The sequence below is a fragment of the Pelobates fuscus genome, chromosome 3 (genome assembly GCF_036172605.1).
Source record: "Pelobates fuscus isolate aPelFus1 chromosome 3, aPelFus1.pri, whole genome shotgun sequence".
Taxonomy (NCBI): domain Eukaryota; kingdom Metazoa; phylum Chordata; class Amphibia; order Anura; family Pelobatidae; genus Pelobates; species Pelobates fuscus.
In genome coordinates, this window is record NC_086319.1 from 167464459 (window position 1) to 167487497 (window position 23039).

Genomic DNA, 23039 nt, shown 5'->3' on the forward strand with positions numbered 1-23039 from the left:
GCTCTATAAACTATAAAGTATAATTAGGTGTGAAATGTATTAATGTTAATCAAGTTAAATGCTGCACTGGGAGTGACTGGGAGGGATGTGTTAATGTAACCAGAGATTGCTCTGAAAGGAAAGGTCCAATCAAGATAACCTTTTGTAACTATATTACGCTATGTCAGTGTTTCTTTGATTGAAGGTGGGACATAAAGTTACATTGAAGGACACAGACCTCGACTGCAGGATTTGAAAACAGTTACAATTCCCGATCTAATATGGACATATCCTTCTATTAATTGACATTTTTACTCTTACATGTATTGTAATATTCCTGCATTTTATGCGGTTTCCCTAATTCTTAATTATAAGGGATTATTCACTAAAGCGCTGATATTATTTTGATTTTATTTTAGAAATTTGGAAAATTCGGGAAGATTTTTAGTATATCTGTCAGCTTGTCTATTTATGTTTGACATCATATGCAGTGAGCACTGATTTCATATTTGGATTTTAATTTACCTTTTTTTTTAATTCTTTATTTTGTTGTGCGTAGGTTTTCAAACAAGCACTTTGCTGCCATTTCAGTGGTAACAAGCTTATATATATGTATACATATAATGTTAAACGAGATAAAACATGGCATAAGGTTAAAAGCACATTTTCAGATAAGGCGTAACAGGAATGGGTAACAGTGAAAATTAGTCACAGTGGGGTTGGTCTAGCTGTGTGTGGTAGTCGGTTAAGCAGTCTGTGTGATACGTTGTAGTCTACTATGGGACTAGCTGTTTGTGGTACGGCTTGCATGCTGGGCAGTCTGTGTGGTTTACAGGCCCTACAGTAGCTTCTGTCAGCGGTGTAAGAAAAATGGTTCTAGCGTGTTAGGGCTTTGGATAATGTCGTGGCGGTGCGCTCTGCCTCGGCATGGGGACAAGAAACCCCTAACCATAGGGGGTGGGGGGGGGGGAGGGGGTTTATGCTTGTGTGGACTATGTGTCCAGTTGGGTGTTTTTAAGGCAACCAGTCTTAGTGGTAGTATAACTCAAGTAGCATCAGCGGAGTAATCCGTCCTACAGGTAACGATATAGTAACTTAACATAAAAGGCATAATAAACATATTAAAACATGAGACAGTGGTAGTAGCGTAATATTGGAGACTTTTCCTCCATTGGGACGGGGATGGAGGGAAATATTAGTCCATCTTAATTAAATCTTGTGTTTTATCAACCGGTTAGTGTTCATGTGCCCAGTGCCCCCAGTTCACTTGTTCCCGGGGTATCAGGAGAGGCGGTCATGCGTTCCATGCGTTCTCCTTGGTGTTTCGGGGTCTGGTGCTGCAAGCCGAGGGTTTTCAAAAATTTGGAGGCTTCCTCAGGCGATGAGAGGACGTGTGTTGTCCCTGCGCGGGTGACTTCCATAGACCCTCCTGCTCCCCACTTGTAGGCTATGCCTGCGGCACGTAGCTGTGTTGCTGTTGGACCGTATGATTTGCGACACAGTAGTGTGGCCCCAGATAAGTCCTGATAGAAGGTTAACTAGGGCAGTGGCGTTCGGTCTTTAAGCGGTCTTTAAGCGCTGCCATAATATGAAGCTTGTCCTGAACTGTGACGCACCTTAAGATGACGTCTCGTGCTGCCGGTGTTTTCAGATGAGTGTAGGTCGGGATGCCGTCTATGGCGATTTTCTTTGCAGCTGCGTGGGGGAGTATGCTGGCTAGAAGACGCCTTACGTAATGAGGCAGTTCTTCTGCAGTGATTGCATTTGGAATTCCCCTGATTTTGATGTGCATTCTCCTTTGTCTGTCTTCTATGGTCGTCATTTTAAGTGCCATAAGTTTTTGGTGATGCTGTATATTTAGAACCTGTTCATCCAGTGTTGTCAGGTGTGTTTTAACCTCCCCTACTTCTTGCTCTGTAGTAGTTACCCTATCTGTAACCAGTTGTACCTCTGTCTTGAGGAGGGCAGTGTCAGCTGCTAAAAGCTTGTGTATGTCAGCAAGCAGTTTGAGGCAAGGAGTTTTTTGAGCAAGGAGTTTGAGGTCCCCCTTAGTGGCTGGTGCTGCATTTTCAGGGGAGTCAGGCTGCTGTACCTGCGCTGGCCGTGTGGCCTGGGGGGTCTCCTGTCCCCTCCGCTCCTGGTGGGGAGCGTGAGCTGGCTCCTGTTCTCCGCCGGCGGGCATGGGAGCGGGGCGCGGCGGCGCCGGGCGTTGCAGCAGCGCGCCGATATACCCTCCATCAGGCGCTGGTTTTTGGGATCTGAGTCCCATTGCAGGTATGAGCGCCGGCGTTTCAGTGGGTGAGGGGGGTGGTGGAGGTCCTACCCTCTCTGCTCGCGGCCGGAACAGAAATTCCTCCAGGTCCCGGATCACTGGCGAGGTGTAGGCCCCGGTTTTGCGTTTCCGCTTGGGGAGCTTGTGGGGCTGCAAAAAAGGCATCTGCCGGTGCCTCTTGCCTTGCTGGTTCTGATTATGTGGATTGTAGGGCTGGATGGGTGCCCGTTTCGCGGATTTTGCCTGGATTAAGTTGTAGGTTCGGGAGAGATGGAAAATGGCGTCTGGTGCCGTGTGCTAGCAGGCTTCGCCCCCCCTTAATTTACCTTTTTGCGCTCTATATATCCTTTGTCTAAGATAACATTTTGTTGTCATGGTGTGTTGGCACAGGGGGAGGTGGTAATTAGTGTAAGGCAGGGGTAGTCAACCCTTTTTCTACCTACCGCCCGTCTTGATAGAAAAATGTCCTTACCGCCCACCAGTTTTCGCGCAAGGGCTGAATATTTTTTAGAATGAGGATGTTTTTAAAAAATGTACGTACATTTATCTTTTTATTTCTACTTTATGCATGTTTATAATGTTTATAATTTTATAAAGTTTAATGAGAAAACAATAAAGTAAATTGAAATTACCTTTAACTAGTGATTAATGAGATCCTTAAGGGTTATGCTGCAAGACTAAATATTTGATATCTAGTTCGATTTTCGTAAGGAACAAACAAAGGTCTCCTCTTTTGGTGATATTCAGACGACTTCTCTGTTTGCTCATAATATGATTTCTCATCCGTGCATAAGCTCCCCTCCTCTCCCTCCTCAATTCCCCTCCCCACCTTTGTTTTCCTTTTTTATATTTTTCTACCTTCCTTATAGCAATGCCCAGCAGGAAGGCTGAGCTAGGTAGCCCACTTATTATTAGCCAAGAACAATTCTCTCCTTTTCCTTTTTATATTTTTATTTTCCTTCTTTCTCCTTTTTTACAAATACTCTGCTCCTTCTTTCTCCTATTCTACAAATACTCTGCTCTTTCTTTCTCCTATTCTACAAGTACTCTGCTCCTTCTTTCTCCTTTTTTTTTACAAGTACTCTGCTCCTTCTTTCTCCTATTCTACAAGTACTCTGCTCCTTCTTTCTCCTATTTTCCAAGTACTCCACTCCCTGCTATCGTGTATCCCCCTACCTACTCCAACTCCTCCCCTTCCTCTACCCGCGTTTTACACTTGTTCACGAGCACACGCATTTGTACGTGCGTACGCCCGTGCGATATAGGCGCACATGCGCGTTCAGGCACACACGCTCGCCCTTTCATGCACTCGCATCTGCAACCTCGCACTTCCTGCTTACCACTGAGTGCACAAGAGATGAATAAAGTGTTCATCTCTCTGGATGGAGGGAGGATTCTGCTACCGCCCACCTGGAATCCCAAAACGCCCACTGGTGGGCGGTAGGGACCAGGTTGGCAACCCATGGTGTAAGGAATCAATTTGTTACTTTGTAGTTCTGTCTCTGTGAACTGTTCTGTTTTACCATTGGTGACAGTTTTGTGTTATTATATGGAGACCCCCTGCTGGGGGTCTGTGTATAAACTTAGCTGTACCAGGTCCCATTAAACAGTTCATTCCAGTTGTACTCCCAGAACTATGTATCCTCTAGTTACTGGGGGATTTTGTCTTGGATATTTTACTGCTTCTTCAGCTACAAGGATTATGCTATGCTAGGTATTGGAGCTCCGCTACACAGTTTCTTTGAGCTACTACAGTAATCTCAACTTTCACGTGGGATCTAAAATACACTACATTCCCAAGAGAGACTAGAGCAAAAGGAGGATTTGTTAATTCCATGGGTGATGGCAGAGCAAAATAAGATTAAATGATAAAGAAAAAGGGGGTGGACATTAGTATTATTTACAAAGTGCAAGACATGTCCATATGCATTTTGCCTAAAGATTTGCCTTCATGATTCCAAAAGCTCAAATTGTATACATTATAGACCAGTCTGCAAGGCAATCCCATAGGTGGACTGACCTGTGAGGAGGGGGCCTGGCAGCGTGTTACTATACCACTTATACACAAATACACTACAACGGTTATTCACAAGCACACTGTACCTCCTGTACACACACTACCGACACACACATTCTACAGCCCCCAAGACATACAGTCTCTGCAGCCCTCACACATACATGCTACAGCCCATAACAGACCACTTTACGCACACTACAGCACAAATAGCAAAGCAACGCAAATGTTACTCCATCAAAAAACTGTGTTTTAACAACACACTGTTTTTGGTCTGAATAACCACTTAAAAGTAAATCGCTTTATTTGACGTCCTTATGGTTGTAGGAGTTAGGGCTGAGCAGCTCTCGCACAGCTATTCAGGTCTGTTGGTGCCTTGAGAACTTGTTGGGAACCACTGCTAGAATAGTATCTGTTTTTTTTTAAATCAAAATGTCTGGTTAATATGAGGATAATGACAGCCCAAGTAAATTTAACTCACCTGATTTTTTCAGGCATGATTCCAGATCTAGCTTGTTAACAAGACAATGATGTGAACAATGACTGTCAGGGACTATGGGTATCCCAGCGATCAACAAATATTCCTGTAAGAAAGATGAAAGAGACAGATCCATCACTATACATTAAAATTTACAAATACCACAGAATGATTGTTGTGCTTGTTAAAAAAATACATTGTGGTTAGGACTCTTATCTCCTTGTTAAGAAAATAAATTAGTGTTATGTTAAACCCTTTACAGGTATATGTTGTATAACCAAGTCCTTGCCAGATTATTGACATCTCTCTGATCACATAATCAAAGTCAAGCAAAAAAAAGTTAGAGCACTACAAAGAAGATGAATATAAATGCTTAGAAAAAGGGAAAGGTTGTCCCACAGCGGTTAAATGAATTGTTTAACATTGTCAAGTTATTATTATAATAATCACTACCAAGCCTCTTCCCCCTCCAACTATTCCATGTTCAGTTTCAATTTGGATTGATAAGTAAATGATACATTTCTTACTTTAAATGTGTAAAATTCTACATTAATTTCGAAAAAGTACAGAAAATAAAATGTTAAATGTTTACCTTGTCTCTTTTTATGCTCTTCTCACCATGACTGTCTCTGTAATGATTTTAATTCTATAATTTTATATCAGTGATTTCTCTCCTCCCTCTATTAAGTTATTCATTATTTAAATGATCAATGCTCTACTACGTCTATTTCTCCAGATACTGGCAAAAGAACAAGGGCTCTGCACATGTGACATGGAAAAAACACAAAGCACTGATCTAGTTTACACAATCAGCGTACTTTTATCTCCTGTTGATATTTGTGGATTTTCTGGCAAGTGAATAGATAGGGCTCTCACCATACTTGTGTAACTTGATGTACTAATATGGAATGCAAATCTATTGATAACACAGTATGTCATGTGATCCCTGCAAGTTACAGTAAAAACCTTTGTCCCTGTGGATGGTCAGTGGTTCAGGACACCTGATGTCAGGTCATCAAAATTGTGTAACTGTCACTTGTACACCAAGAGACAGAAATACGAACCAGTCATCTGCAAAATATAAGAGCCAACTAAATATGCAGTGCTGATTTAAAATAAATAAATAAGGTAATGATATTTTTTTTATAATACATATGAACAACCCACTGCCACGACGCTTTTGATTTCCAGCACACATCCAAAAAACAGTGTCTTCCTTGAAAATGATACGAAGTTATAAAACGAGTTAGACCTGAGATTCTATATCCCTGTGCTGGGATCAGGGGAGGGTTTGTCCTCTGGGCAACTAGTATTCCCAGTTTATATCCCCACTATACCATTCCTCTGCTGATAAATAGCAGCAAGCATTGTGTTAGGAAGTAATTTTGGCACAGTACTGCAGGAGTGAGGCAGCAAGCAGGAACTGTGCAGGGTCTAGCCCGGCACTGTGAGGTTAGGCTGCGGCCCACAATTTCAGTGGTCTCCATCGCATACCTCCCATCATTTTAAATGGTCAAAGAGGAACACTTTCATTTTAGAGGTGTGAGTAAGACAGTGGCCAGGGGTGGGGCTTTTTAAATTTTATATGACTAGTATTTTATGCAACTAAAATTGTAATTGTACTTGTTCGCCAAGTTAAAACATCTGCAGATGCCAGATGTTGTAAGCCTACTGCACAGAATGACCCAATGCCCAGTGGGAATCCAGGTAAGAGGACAAAACTTTGAAAAAAAGCTTAGCCCCATTACCGGGAACAGCGTCAGGATACTCCTACCATTATAACCACCACAACGGCTGGAGTAGCCCTTTAAAAATCTCAACAAAATCTAACATATATTACAAAAATCTATAATAGAGCTTTCAACTATCATAACCAAGCTTCCTATTCACTTTCTAACATTTTTTAGATTCACACAAATAAAACTTTATTCTATTGCCTTCACCTTGCCTGCAAATGCCTACTTGCGTAGCTTTACAGAAACACAAACCTGATTACAAGATTCAAACTCATGCATTAAAGAATGATAGAGAAAAAAACCAACAACAGTATTAATTTACCATGCAAAACAACAAAACAAAATCCTGCTTGATGGATTTCTGGAGAGAGGTTCATTGCTCCCACTAAGCAACCACAGTGAATGCTGAGATTTTCCCTTTGTCCTTTTCCAAAGTGGTTTTGCACAAAGCTAGTTGAGCAAAATTACATTCTTTGCATTATAAAGTGCTTATTGTTATAGTGTGCCAGCTATGGTATTGTGTTTCTCGTTAAACAAATTATAAAGTATGCAGATCAACTTATCTCCGCACCCATGTGTTTATTTTTTTTTTGTTTGTGTATTTTAGTTTGTAATGTGGTATATTTATTGTTTTAGCCATAACCTATTTGGATTTTGCTTCCCAAGCACTACCAAGCCTCAGTAAGCAAACCAGTAACCAACCTCATGCTGAAGAGTTGCATTAACGAAACAGCTGTCCATGAGTGGTTCACTGGCTTTGCATCTTTTCCTAAATTGTGTTCCAAGCAGTTGTATACAGCAAACACAGATTAAAAGGAATCCATGTTTAAAATGGAATGAGGCAAAAATGTGATTCTTTGTTAAACTAATTTGCATATGCCCACCCAGAATCCTTTGCGGTTGTAACATCAGTGCAGATTTGGGATTTCTGTGGGAAAAGCAAGTCTTATGGCTTGACTGGTGTGCAGAATATTGTTTAACATTGTATTAACTATTCACAGACTTCAGGTGGAAGGGGTTTTCAATCACAATTTTTCCCCACCATAACCTATTTGGATTTTGTTTAGCCACATATTTAACATCTGCCATAAAGGTTAAAGATCAAACATTGCACTGACTGCTTGATATGAATAGTGTGTATCAGTATGGAGTTCAGATCTGCATTTCAGGAAGGCCTGAGATCAATAATCTGCATAGGGACATCAATAAAACTATTACAAACAAGTGTACTAAATGAGAAATTCCCAAGTGCTTGAGCAGCAAGCAATAACATAAGCCTGTGAACAGAATACGGACACTGCTTCCTATTAACTTTACAATTTCCTGTAATTGTGCAATTTACAAGCCAGGTTAATTGGAATTCAAAGTTTATGTCCAAATCTCCAAGGAAGCTATGTGGCTCTGCATGGAGGCGCTGAACACTACCCATAAAGATGCATTGATCTAATACATCTCTATGAGGAGCTGCTGACTGGCACAGTGCGGCGATTTGCTGTGGAGGCAGAAGTAGGCGGGACCAGAGTGCACATTGTAGACAGTATGTGATTCTACATGTATTGAATGGAAAATTCTTTTTTTTTTTTTACTAGAAATGTGCATTTTGAAAATGGTCTAGCAAAAAAATAAATATAATAATTACAGAATAAGGCTGTGCAGCAGGTACATTAAAGAGAGATGAATATAGGGCATGTAGTGTTAAAGGTCAGACTTATTATGGATGGGTTGGCAGATTTTGCTATGAAGGGGTAAATCTGCCCATCCGTACAGTTTAAACCACGCATTAAAGTCTTTATAATGAAAGTTTTCTTCATAATAAGCAGAAATGCTTCTAATTAGATGTGACTCGAATGAAAATGCGTCTCTGTTTGTACTGTCCTCTCATTAAAATTGATTAACTGTGTTAATTAAAACCAATACTTGGCAAAATTGGAATCCGGACCCAAGTATGCTTCAGGCAGGAGTAGTTAGGTGCATTACCCCTAGACTGACTCATACTTATAAATTCATCTTACAAAAGTTATCTTTATACATATTGCACAAGAGCCTACATGCTATTTGTATTTGGAACGTCATTCCTGAAAGCTTTCCAGTCAGATGTAGTATGTGAGTGTGTGTGTTTGAAGGGCGGAACTGGGGTGAGGGGTGGATGGACAGATGTAGCAATTTGCATTTATTATTACTTTAGAATAATCTATTGCAATTTATGTATTGTGCTAGTGAGTGCAGGGGTGTTATTTTTAAAGGTGTCATCTGTATTCTTGCAGGATACCCTAACCGCAAAAAACACGCTACACTCTCTTCTCTTCTGAACAGAGAGAAAACAACTCCCCTTCTCCAGAATAGCTGCTCGTCACCGATTACGTTGCTATAGGGATGATGTGCTACTCTGCACATTGCCGTGGAGACCATTTGGCTCAAGCATCATCTCAAATATAGGCCAGGCCTGAGGCCTTTGTGATATGTGAAAAGAAGGTTTTAGTAGGGAAGTGTGTGAACACACTGTAAGCCCTTGGCAGTTAGAAGGACTAAAAGCAATTGTTTAGATTGTTTATATACCCATAATAGCAGGGAACCCCCAAAGGGCACACTATTTGAATTGTTGTCCATTCTCTGTATTCTCGTGTGCCCTGTTTTTAGTTTTAATTCTTACCAGTCAACAATAGAAACTCTTATTACATGCTTTTATGTTCTACACAAAACTGTATTGCTCAGAGTAATAATTGTTCTGAATGGATATAGGTTGTGTTGTCTTAAAGCCTTTTTTGGCAATATTCCATAACAATATAAACACACCTGTTCAGATGATTTAATCTCTGTGCGTTCACCTCAGATACCCCATTTCGTATGGAAGCCCCTGTCCTTTTAACCCCTTAAGGACTGAGCCAGTTGTACACGTTGTGATCAAAACAAAACGTAAACAAAAATTGGAATTTGTGCTATATGTCTGTCCAACCGTAATTCATTTTATTCAGGATAAACAGGGCTTTTATTTTACTTGAACTATTCATATATGAAACAATTCATTATGAATAAAATCTATAAAAAAGTGTGAGAAATTAAGATTGTTAAAAAAAAATTTTGTTCTGCGTGGCATTTTAACTGTTAATGTCATAATACGGTTAGCTTTTACTGAAAAAAATGCACATATTTGTATTCAGCAAAGTCTCACAAGTACAACAGTACCTATGTACAGGTTTTAAGGTTTTTTGGAAATTTACAGGGTCAAATATAGCATATTTCATTTTTCAGTTTATACACGTTGAAATTTGCCAGACTGGTTATGTTGCCTTCGAGACTGTATCGTAGCCCAGGAATGAGAATTAGTAGACAACCCAGAGTATTCAATATGGGGTATGTGTAGTCTTTTTTAGTAATTAGCACCTTATCCCTTCCCTTTAAAAAACGGTAATACTTACCATCCGGTTCCCCTCTGATGAGCTGATCCAGCGAAACGTGCGTCAGGGGCTTTGGGGCTCAGGCAGTGTCCACTAGACTGCTTGCAGTTGTCTCTGACTTCTAAGAATTATCTTTTTATTTTACTTTGTTTTTGGCATTTTCTATTTATTTATTTCGTCTATGTTTGGAGCAGGGGTGGAGGAATTTTGATTCCATAGTAGGGTCATTTATTGGGGTAAGGGTTGCCCTCGAAGGCACAATAGGGACAGCAATCTTTTCCCTCTCTCCCCTCACCCTACCCTGTAATATAGTTGTCAGTATTGCATGAGTCCTCTTTTTTCCTCCATTGCTAGATATTTTATCTAACAGTCAGGTATATCTTTCTATCAAAGAAGCTGACAGATACTTTTAGCCATATCTTTGGTTACACTCTTAAAGCTCTCCAGATACATAGTTACCACAGAATAGTCAGAGATTTTTTCTCCCTTTTTTTGTTCACTATCTAGTTAGTATTCACCATTTTTTTTATGTCAGCTGATACTCTGACACTATATTATCTGACTGACACACCATCTAGTGATTTATACTGTCTTTTGGTGATACTTTACTACTATTTTTTTCTGCAGTGTGGACCAGCCTCCATTATTTTTATTTATTTAGTTATTTTTTATTATTATGATTTTTTTTGTCTATGTGTATATAGTACTATTAGTTGGGTGTTGTAGTTGGTCTCTTCTGTTTATTGGGACCTTTTAGTAATTTAGACTTTTATTAAAAGTTAAGTTTTATCTTATACATATATCTCTTTAGTATTCCATTGTTATACAATAGTGCATTCTCTGCCTTTTCTCGTCTTTTTTAGTAAGCACTTAGTCACAAACACTGGCCAAACTTAGCATTTATATTTGTTTGTGTGTTAAAAATGCAAAAAATGATGAATGCTAACTTTGGCCAGTGTTTGTGACTACGTGGCTACTAAAAAAGACTGAACATACCTTATTTGCAATACCTTGGGTTGCCTGCTTTTGCAAATGGTATGCCATCCTGGGGGTAATTCTCATTCCTGGGCTTCCATACGTTCTCAAAGGCAACATAACCAATCAGGCAAATTTCAATGTGTAAAACAGAAAAGCAAGCCTTATATTTAGCCATGTAACTTTCAAAAACACCATAAAATCTGTACATGGGGGGAACTGTTATACTTGGGAGACTTTGCTGAACACAAATTAGTGTTTCATAACAGTAAAACGTATCACAACAATATCATCAGTGAAAGTGCATTTTGTGTGTAAAAAAACTTCACTTTCACTGACAATATCATCGTTGTGATACATTTTACTTTTTTGAAACACTAATATTTATATTCAGCAAAGTATCCCGAGTAAAACAGTACCCCCCATGTACATGTTTTAGGTTATCTTGGAAAGTTACAGAGTTAAATATAGTGCTAGCAAATACAATTTTCTGGACTTTCTGCCTGGGTTGTCAGGCAGGTCCCTCAAATTGCAATCAATAAAATTAATTATGTACAAATATTACATAAATATGCACGTAGAATTTAAATATATAAACATTTATTTTTTAGTTTTTTATGTAATTATGTATATGTATATATTTATATTTTGCATTATTTTTATGTATTTATACATATATATAATTTCAAAGTGTATTTTGATATGAATATATATACATATACAGTTAGAATAAAATTACATATATGTATATAATTTATTTTATTATTTTTCATTTATTTGTATTTACTTATTCTTTTAAATAAATATATATATATACACATAATATATATATAGTTTTATATATATACACATCTGTGTAATTTAATTCTATGTGTATTTTTATGTTAATATATGTATATATTAATAAAAGAAATACACTTGGCATGACATTATATAAATATATATATATATACACACACACATATATATATATATATATATATATATATATATATACACACATACACACACATATATATTGTTGTTGTTTTCTAAATTTCTAATATTTTTCATTTATTTTACAGAAGCAGGGAGATTGCCTGTCAGTTTAGGCAGTCCCCTCGCAGGCAGCACTATGGATAGCCCGCGGGGGCCTAATTTGCTGAGGTGGGTCTTTCTGGGCTGTCAGGCAGTCCCCTCAGACTGGGAGCAATGCAGATCAGCGTCAGGGGAATGGCGGCGATCGGGTAAGTAATAAGAATGGCAGGGACGTTCTATGCCCCACGCCAGAGTTTAGAGCCACCCTATAAAGGATGGCATAGAACCAGCCTTCCTTAAGGGGTTAACCAAGGGACAAAATAAAACAAAACTGTAATTGTCCTGCGATAAAGAGAGTGTATTTTTTCAACAAAAACAGCAGTGTAACCATTTCTCTAACAAAAAGCTGTATACATGTTTTTGTGTTTCATTATGCATTGCAAAACTATAATACTTTATCCTCCACACATCACCCAGAACTCTGTCTTATGTAGAGAAGTTGTAATAATAAAAAAATTTAAAAAGTCACCTAAGCCACACTATACAGGGGCTTGCATTACTCAAAAGTACATGACTACATATTATAGCGGCAAGATAGGTAGTGCTCAGGGCAGGTATGCAGATGTACAGCCAACAATTACTTAGGAAATTCCTGAATTAAGTGAATGTTGGCATTCTGTCCACATACACCCATTTTCCCATTCCAAGATTTCTGGAAGCAAAAATGTTGTATTTGTTAATTATTTTCATTTTTTGTGTATCCCTGTATGTCAATCACAACAGGAAATTGCCGTGTTGTACTAATTTCATCTTATATGCATCCCATGTTTCATAAAATATGTAGATTAAAGGGACACTTTGGGGACCAATACAACTTTTACAGGATCACTATAGTGTTTAGGGTCACTGCACCCAGACTACTTCAATGAGACAAAGTGGTCTGTGTGCTTATATAGTCCCCTTTAAAGCATTTGATATATGTTGGCCTCAATAATAAGCTGTATTGTTTGCATGTTAAAATCTTTATCGTCTTTACACAAAAAATATAAAGGTTTTCTAGAATTCTGCACTATAACCCCACCTCCTTAACCATTCCCCTCATACCAGAAAGACTTCTTTATCAAAAGTGTGCACACAGACTTAGCCCCCACAGCACTGATTTAGCGGCTTTTAATTAACAACCTAGCTGCAGACAGTCAGACAAAGTACAGTGGAACCTCGGAAGTCGAACGGTCCCGTTCTCGAACAATTCGGAAGTCGAACAAAAATTTTGAGTAAAAAAATGTCTCAGTACCCGAACATACAACAAAGAGCTTTGTCTCATTTTCAAGTCAAACAATTATTATAAATAATTGTAATAATGGCCAACAGTACATTTTTAGTAAGTTGAAAGGTAGGAACCAATCAAATAAATGTAAGGTGCTTATTATTAGAGCGATCTCTGCATTTTTTATGCATACATATAAATGTAAAATGCTGTAATTTTGGGGGTCTGGAAAGGATTAATCAATTTTACATAAATTCTTATGGGAAATGTTGATTCGGTTCACAAACACTTCGCAAACCTGAACAGCCTTCGGGAACGGATTAAGTTCGAGTTCCGAGGTTCCACTGTACAAACAGGTAAAGGTAGCCGTACCAGTGGTGGAACTAATGTAGGGAGGGCCCTGGAATAATATATTTTTTTGGGTCCCCTCTAGCGCGAGTATAGCCAAAAGATCATCATTTTCATACGATTCCCACAATGCTTTTCTGTTGGAGATCTACCATCTGCCCATCTCTGCAGGGTTGCATTTGTAAGCTGTGTTTAAATGTAAGCATGTTTTTGTATAGAGTATGTATGTGTATGTATGGGTGCATTTTTATGTACTGTTGCCATTGGATTGCTGTGCTGTATTTGTGTGTAGTGTTTGCATTTGAATGCAGGGGTATGTTTGTATGTTGTGCTGGCTTTTTAATGCAGGTTTGCTTTTGTGTTTAATATTGGGGTTTGAATGAAGAGGTGTTTATATATAATTATTTTAGCGTTTTAAAAAAGTATGTAATGCTTGTGTTTGATTGCAGATGAGTGTATGTAGTATTGGCTTTTAAATGCAGGTGTACACTTGTGTGTAATATTGCTGTTTGAATGAAGAGGTGTATTTGTATATAATTTGGGAGTTTGAATGCAGGGGTATGTTTGTATGTAATGTTTGTGTTTGATTAAGTGGTGTATCCTGGTTTTGTGCTGCCCTACGTCTGTTAGCCGCAAGGCTAACAAGGCATTTGCCCTGGGCATTTGGGGGCGTTTTTTGCCGCCCCCTGGAAAATGCCGCCCAATGCAAATGCCTTGTTTGCCTCGCGGCTAAAACGTCCCTGGTGTGATTGCTGGGATGTATGCACACACACATTGCCACATACACACTTACACAGCTATATATACACACATAAACACACTGACACATACATACCCTAAGACACAGATACACATACTGACATATACACACTTTGAAACACAGATATACACACAAAAACGGACATTTACACACACATGAGTTTTATATTTGAGCCACCCTCCTGTTTGTTGGGGAAAATATTATATATATATATCTGTTTAATATGTGCTTGATTAAGTCTGTGTGTATGGGAGGTCAGGAATTATCTTCAAAGGGAGTTTCTGTTTAGATAGTTGGAAAGATACAGCACCTGAAAGGCACCGATCACATTTACATATCAACTAGTCTTCAAATGAGTCTCTATCTAGGAAAACACACCTTAGGTTAGAGACAAAGGGATGGCTGGGAGAGTTAACACTTAAATAAAATAACAGGATAGATAACATTTTGGGCCTTGGGAAAGTAAATCACATTTACATATCAATTGAGCTGAGGAGTTTGCTATTTACAACATGGCAACCAATTCCTTTAAAAATAGAAGATACTGACATCACATTAGATTAGGTTTGGTAAGACACACATGCTGCACACAACATCTCACAGCACATACACAATGTAGCCGATATTATTAGATAGATGGAATGGATGAGTGTTATGAATGTATTGTAACTCTGTAATACTATAACTCTGTAACATTCTTCTTCTGTAATATTTAACTGGGCAGATTCTAAGTAAAGATTTCTCTCTGGTAAGAACTATGGTGTTGGCTGTTTATTTGTAATATCGGGTAGAATACCTTAGTAGTGCTAGTCATATATTTATCTGGACAAGGGGATAAAGTTATATGTTAGTTCTTGGAAGAGGTGACACGGATATTACATTCACTATTAAAACACAACGCAGAGTGGATTTCTCTCAAATGGATACCAATTGGAAATATTGGTGGTGAGAGAAGGATTATACAACACTGTTAACATACCTTTTGTGTGCAGGAGGGTGGCGTGCTTGGGATCCTACTGCTGGTTGGGATTGATGGGAGTGTGAGGTCTGGAACAGTTCTCTCTTCTTGCTCCTCTGCCCCCATGCTGCCTGTGCCACAGCTGCTTCCTCTGCTTTCCACAAGCAGAGCCAGGGGGAATTGAGCTGCTGTCACTTCCTCCCGGCATCGTCAATACAACAGAAGCCCGGTTGTGTTTTTAAAGGGCCATGGCATCTGACCGGGCCTCTTTTCAGCAATACACATAGATGATGATGATTGGTCCCTCATCGTGCGTGCCCTGGTGCAGCCGCACCGGAGATAGTTCTGCTGCTGATCCGTACTATATGTCTTCCTGGGTGTCCCCTCCTTCTAATGTAGGTAATTTTGTTTTTCAGATCATTCAGTAATATCCAGGGGCGGGCTGGGCCGGGGGGCAGGGAGGCAATTGCCCCCCAGGCCGCCCTAAATAATTAGAAAAATGGCCACTGTAGGGCCGGTCCTGGGCGCCAGGAGGAGGGGGTGCCGCGCAGAGCAGGCTGATAGCTCACAAGGAGCCCAGCAGGTGGCCAGCTGGCCACTTACGGTGCCCCAGTAGCAAGGCAGAGTAGGCACCTGCTTGTCCCAGATGGCAGGTGCCTACTCTGCAGCAATATACCGGCCGGGTGAGGAAGAAGGCAAGCAGCGGCGAGGGAGCTCTGCTGATGATCTTCCTGCTCCCTCGCGCGCCCTCTCTGTTGATGTCGGGAGCCGGAATATGACGTCATTCCGGCCCCGCATCACTAAACTGCGCGAGGAAGCAGAGAGGAGCAGGAATATCACGGAAGAAGTCACTGGACCCCGGGGAAAGGACCCAGACCTACCTAAAGGTAGGAGCAACAAGAAATAAAATAAATTTGTGTGTGTGTGTCTGAAAGTAAGGGTGTGTGTGTGTGTGTCTGTAAGTGTGTGTGTGTCTGTAAGTGTGTGTGTGTGTGTGTCAGGAAGTGTAAGTGTGTGTGTGTGTGTGTGTGTCAGGAAGTGTAAGTGTGCGTGTGTGTGTCTGAGTGTGTGTGCGTGTGTGTGTGTGTGTGTCAGGAAGTGTAAGTGTGTGTGTGTCAGGAAGTGTAAGTGTGTGTGTGTGTGTGTGTGTGTCTGGAAGTGTGTGTGTGTGTGTGTGTCTGGAAGTGTGTGTGTGTCTGGAAGTGTGTGTGTGTGTGTGTCTGGAAGTGTGTGTGCGTGTGTCTGGAAGTGTGTGTGTGTGTAAGTGTGTGCATGTGTGTCTGGAAGTGTGTGTGTGTGTGTAAGTGTGTGTGTGTGTCTGGAAGTGTGTGTGTCAGGAAGTGTAAGTGTGTGTGTGTGTGTCTGGAAGTGTGCGTGTGTGTGTATGTGTGTGTCTGGAAGTGTGTGTGTGTCTGGAAGTGTGTGTGTGTCTGGAAGTGTGTGTGTGTGTGTGTCTGGAAGTGTGTGTGTGTGTGTGTGTGGAAGTGTGTGTGTGTGTGTCTGGAAGTGTGTGTGTGTGGAAGTGTGTGTGTCTGGAAGTGTGTGTGTGTCTGGAAGTGTGTGTGTGTGTGTCTGGAAGTGTGTGTGTGTGTGTCTGGAAGTGGGTGTGTGTCTGGAAGTGTTTGTGTGTGACTGTCAGGGACGTCTTTCCGCATGGGGCCCTACCGCGCTGCCCAGCATGCCCGGCCGACAGGGGAGATCCTTTGATCTCCCCTGCCAGCCAACGGAGAGGTGGCCTTGTTTTCTGGCCTTGTGCCGATGAGGGAGATCTCAATTCAATCGGGGAGAGAGGTAGCTGCCTAGGACCCAGGGCTGCAGGAGAGGCCGACCTGTAAGGCAGATCGTTCCTCCCGCAAGCAGGCTGTGTGGAGCGTTGCAGCGCATTACCATTGCAATGCTCCACACAGCATTCTGCGTGCAGTAGGACAGGAGATAGCCTGCAGCCAGACAAGCTGCAGGCTGTACAGAATTCACAACTGGACCACCAGGGCTGGCTGTGTCCCAGCCTCTTTCACCAAAGGTAAGAAGAAGGGTGGGGGGGACATATAGATTTTATTTAACGTATAGTAGTATTAAAAAACAAAAAACATTTGCTACCTGCACCCCTCAAACACACACACAGCACCCAACACACATATAGCACTCCACACACACGCAGCACCCCACTCACATAGCACTCCACACACACACACAGAACCCCACACTCACATAGCATTCCACACACACACAGCACCCCACACACACCGCACCCGTACACACAAACACATACACTGCATCCCTCACTGTTGTGTGTGTGTATTCAGCCGTCTGTGTATGTATACAGCCGTCTGTGTGTATGTTTGTGTATGTTTGTATTCAGCGGACTGTGTATGTATTCAGCACTCTCTATGTGTACTCAGCAGTCTGTGTGTGTGTGTGTGTGTTTATTCGTCAGTCTGTATGCGTGTATTCATCAGTCGTCGTGTGTATGCATTCAGCAGTCGGTGTGTGACTGCATTCGGCAGTCTGTGTGTATGTATTGAATGTATGCATTGCATTTGTTGGAGGTACTTCTAAATATAATCTTCGTTGTATCTATAATTTACATTTTTATTCCTGTAAGTTGTGTAGGCAGGGCCCCAGTGCACTGCTTTGCCCGGGGACCCATAATGTTGTTAAGATGGCACTGGTGTCTGTCAGTGTGTGTGTGTGTCAGCAAGTGTGTCTGTCAAGTAAGTGTCTGTCAGTGAATGTGTGTGTGTGTGTCTGCCTGTCAGTGTGTGTGTGTATGTGTCTGCCTGTCAGTGAGTGTTTGTCAGGGTTTGTGTGTGTATGTTATTGAGAGTGAGGGCCAGTGTGTCTGTCAGCAGGGCCAGCCTTTGAGGTATGCAAGCTGTGGGGTCATGTAGGGCGCAATAACAGAGGCGCCCGGCGGCCAACACAGCTCACAAGTTTTGGACACCAGCATATTTAATTTAAACGATTCCCTGGTGGTCCATTGGTGCGCACCAGCAGTAGGTGCAGTCAGATCATATCCCTTGTGGTTCCGGTGCTCAGTTAGTGAGTCAGGGCACAGGCTCAGAGATTCTCAGCCTGCGCTCTAACAACATTGAAAGTCGGAGCCGCAAAGGAGTGGGTATGGCAAAGAGCTACTGATTAGCATAACATCAATATCCGTTATAAAACCAGGAAAAGGTGGCCATGGATGGTGAGCTAATTCAGGGGTGCAATGGGCCACTTGACTGGATTTGCCCCCCAGGCCTGAGGCTGCCAGCCCTCCCCTGGTAATATCAGTGGCTGAGCTGCGTGCATACCTTTGATCAGAAAGTATTTTTCTGGAGTGAGGGGGTGTTGCTAAGGAGGCAGGCTTAGGATGCAGCATTCAGCAAAACATTTGTTTTGCAAAAACAGCATATTAATTTGACCAAAGCCTATCAAATGATTAAAGTAGTTTTAGTGCCCGTAGTGTGTTTAGTAGTTAATTAAAAAAAAGAAAACACAAATACAGAGCAGCTGAAGGGTAACCAGGCTTGCTTTTAAAAAGATACACATTTACACTAGACCTACTGTACACATGATCATATTGGCTGGTAAAATATCATGGGAGCTGTTGTTTTTTTCCCATCTACATAGCGATTTGTAGTTAGTATTTGACTATGTACCCGCCCAGATGGCTATCCTATGCCTAATTTTGGTGCAGTAATGGCACTGCAGAACTTTGTTTGCTTTTTAATTCTCAGTGACCAGTCATCATGTCCAATACAAAACTAGAATAAACAGATCACCAGATTCACCTCAAAGTGTGCAACAGAATATTTGGGTGAAATACAGTAAGATATGATTCTGTAATCTCAGGCCTATATAGAAACACGTATTTCTATTTTATCATAAGAAAGAGAGCACACCTTTCTATAAAAGCCAAATTCCATTTTTCATTTTGTTCACAAGCAGTTTGGCACTAAAACCTTAGAAAACGTTTTTTGTTTGCCTTTTATGGATATCTATGTGTGTAAGGATTCAAAACAAAACACAAACTAGCTCATCAGAGGCAGTCTGCTGCAATTTATTTAACATGTGAACAACTTTTAGAACATAAATGGAGTACTGTAAGAAATTCTAGTAGTGTTTTAAAAGCGGGCAGTTACCATGGAAACAAATGGAATTTTCTTCCATTTGTTGAACTTTGACATCACTAAATGCTAACTGTTACATCCCCCCTGCCCCCCCACCCCCAAGTGTAATAACTTAAATTATGTGTTTAAAAGGTTAATAATTAATAACTTTTATTTAGGCAGACATCACACTCTTGTCCCTAAAGACCTCATGTCAGCAGGTATTTCTAGTTTACTATTGGTAACTATATACACACCCCTGATGTCATTAAATTAGAGACATGTTGCTTTGGAATTTGCTACTCATTTTAATGAACAGATTGTTATCACAAAACAGATCATTGATTACTAGTGGGTTAAATATGTCTCCTGATACACTGACGACTGCATAAGTAAGGAATTACTGACAATAAGTCTAACTGAAATTCTAAAGGGATTTCCTGTTTACTACAGCCATCATCTTAAAATTTTCATGTTTCTTTTAAAATCATTTAAATTCCTTTCAGGAGGAAGGAATGTAATTTCATCTTCAGAAAAAGACAAGACTCTTAGGTCCAAATCAAAACATCAGGTCTAACAACCAAAGCCATACTGTGCACATTGGTACGAAGCTGGGCAATAGACAGATATCTGTTATATTCTTAGTAAAATTTGTGGTACATAATATAACCATTTGAGAACTTAGATTTTAGTGAAATAAATATCTTTCATGAATCCTGCATCACAACTTACAGCACTCAAAGCAAAAGCAGCAAAACTAAAACACTTTAGAATAAAGTGACACTATGTGACAATGGTGTGACACTAAGCCAGTATTTTGCACATCTCAGTACATCTTCCTCTGTAAAGGACAATTCATAAGGCAATATTTCACCAAGTAATTCTTACCTTTCTGGGCCTCTCCAAGAAAGTCTTCTCCTATGGTCAATGATGGCCTTAAAAGTTGGAACTGTGTGTCAACCTTTAATGGCAAACGTAGTTTTTGTTTAATTTAGATTTTTACCAAAATACCAGCAAACAACTCCACAGTTTTTGCTTTGCTTTAGCCGGGAAGTCTAAAAGTCTGCCCTTTTTTTTTTCCGAAAAAAATATTTATTTATTTGTGCAAATAAAATGCTTTAGATTTTTTAGAAGATCTCAGTATTGCAATATTGTTGAAGTATCAGTTTTGCAATGCGCAGATTTTGCTTCTAGAACAGGATTTTCACCCTGTAGGTTATAATACAGAGTAGAAGTTCCCAGTTTTTCTTTTCACTGCTGTAAAAAGTAGCAGGATTCTCTTTTTGCTAAACTCAGGGCTTGGCATTTGGGAGGGACAGGAAGAAAGAAAGGGGAGGGTGAAAGAGTTTTTTTCATCACAATACTGCCTTCAAAATGCTTGCTGTTGATTTAAACCAGGTTTAATGTTAATCCTTCAATTTTCAGCAGTCCCTAATACAATTATCTCCGCACAGAGGTTGCTATATTTAAAACATGGCATATTTTTTAAATTTTAAAGCACCTTATTACTATCTTTTTTAACTACTTTAATAACTTTGATTTATTTTCTTTCTCATCCATAAAAGAGGATACATTTTTGGCATGGTTTAATTATGAAATTTACTTACTCTGAACATAAAAACCTTTAAAGGGACAATCTGGGCACCATCATCACTACAGTGCACTCTATTTTATATGGTGCCATGTGTTTCCATAGTAGTATAACTGTTAAAGCAACAGTCCAACACTATCTAGCCTAATTTTAAGATATTGTTATTTACACTATGTTTGGACTCAACGGTTTGTCTTTGTTTGTTTGTTTTCTTACCAAAATATCAAATGATGTGATGCAAGATCACAAAATCACTGCGTACAAATATGCTACAATTATACACAGTAGTATATAACAACAGGTATTTAAAAGTATACTTTTATGCAAAATACTTAAGGGACTGCAAGTAAAAAGAAAAATAATTGATTATATTAATATATACTAAAGTAATTTGACTTAATCTATTAAAACTGCTGCATTCCATTAAGTATACAGTATTTATTACATCATTTCCTTTTCATAAAATAAAACAATGAAAATATCATTCTGATACTACAAGTAAAGTTTAAGACTTTAGACAGGCACATGTTTAAAAAGGATCATGTTTAAAAAGTGATTGCTGGTAACTCCTTAAAATTGAAGCAGTCGCCATGGAAACACCAAGCTGATAGCTACACTTTTACATTTCAGAGTGAATGGTTACAATCTGGAACAGAATAATGGAACCATACGACTGAATGAACAGATTAAACAGAATTGGCCATTATGTACCTGCAAATTCAGGTCAACTATATTTCTATACATACCAATTTAAACACAAGCTATCATAAAAAAATTAAAAAAATGTACTAAAACCCGTTCGTAACATTTTAATAGTTAATTACTTGACTGAAAGGATTGACTCTACAGAGGTGACCAAAATACCCAAAAACATTTTTCAAGTTAATACAATTACATAAATGTATATTATTTATGAAAGTTGTTTTATTAATTTATTATTATTAATATGTCAGTTGATTGCTGCACTGCCAGTGGACAAATATTCTGGACTTCTGTAGGTTTTGCGAATTTACCTGCTACTGTTTTTTTTTCCCCAGTGTGAGTCCAGATTAATTGTTGTGTCTGAAGTATGAGGACCGTACATTTTATACAGGATTAATGGATGATACCGAATGAGAAGTACACATTTGGTTAAAATGACTGACTTTCAATTGTATTTGCCTCTGGTCATTTTAACAACCCGGAACTGACTTTAGTGAATAATCCTGAAAGATGGTTAGCATAATTGCCAGCATTTAAATCCGTTTTAATGGCCACAGTTAAAATTAGCTGAATTAGTGTAGTTCAATGATTTTTAACCTCCAGCTACATGCTAGCTACATGTTTCCTCAAATGAATACCTGAAAACTGGATTAAAAAGCAAGAGAACATCTGCAGACTTTAAATGTGGATGTTAATTGGAATATGATAGAATTAATAAATAAAATAAGACCTTGAACAGCAAAACAATGAACATTGACCAAGGAACCCCCTACAAAACACCATTAAACCACTATTAGGTACCTATTATTTAGCTGCCAGGAATGTGCACTGCACTGTAAGGTGGGAGTCTCCAAAAGCTTTGCTGTAGCCTAAAGCATAGGCAGCCCCCCCCTCAGGCCCTGAAGACAACTGTTTATATTCTACTTGAACCCATTCACTCTCAAGAAAGATGTTATCTGGGGGGCGGGGCCGGACCGCCATGCTGAGTGGAAGCATGGAGAAAGAGCTCCTGCAAACTGCTCAAGTTTTTGGCCCTAAAGACCAGCAAAACGCTTGTTAAAAGCCAGAAACTTAAACACCAGTGAAAGAGGCAACCCTGGTCCCGAGGAGAGGCTTGCCACGAGGTTCTAGTCCCTCGGTGGGGCGATCCCAGCCGAATGTGATGGAGACCGCCCAGGCGGTGAGAGGGGTGGACGGCCGCCGCCCAGCTATCCTGCCCACCAGCGGTTTAGCTGAAACGCAAGGCTAGGCGGGTCTGGCCCTGTTTCCCCCCCCTATGGACCGGCGGGGGTGATCCCGGTCCCCACCCTGTGACCCAGTGAAGTGCCACAACACCAGCGAGAGTCCGCTCCCAAGATGGCGGAGACCACATGGCACCTCCGAAGAGAGGGCCGCCGGACGCACCCTCCTCTCCTGCTCCCATACAGGCGGAACGATGACCGCACCAAAGAGGGCA

General features: G+C 40.2%; 1 protein-coding gene across 3 annotated transcripts in view; it reads right to left on the minus strand.

The window, feature by feature from the left end:
* SLC25A18 (solute carrier family 25 member 18) overlaps positions 1-20592 on the minus strand; it is a 70597-nt gene extending 50005 nt beyond the window's left edge. For 2 of the 3 annotated variants that reach the window (XR_010090431.1, XM_063447646.1), the window contains exons 1-2: positions 20179-20592; positions 4747-4849 (exon numbers count right to left, since the gene is read on the minus strand). Coding sequence is in view for 2 of the 3 variants with exons in the window: in XM_063447646.1 (XP_063303716.1) it covers positions 4747-4763 (17 nt within the window). In the remaining variant the exon portion in view is untranslated. Of the gene's footprint in view, positions 1-4746; positions 4850-5335; positions 5357-20178 lie in introns of those variants that run through there. The other variant, XM_063447647.1, reaches the window with a different exon arrangement.
* Between the last annotated feature and the right edge of the window lie 2447 nt (positions 20593-23039).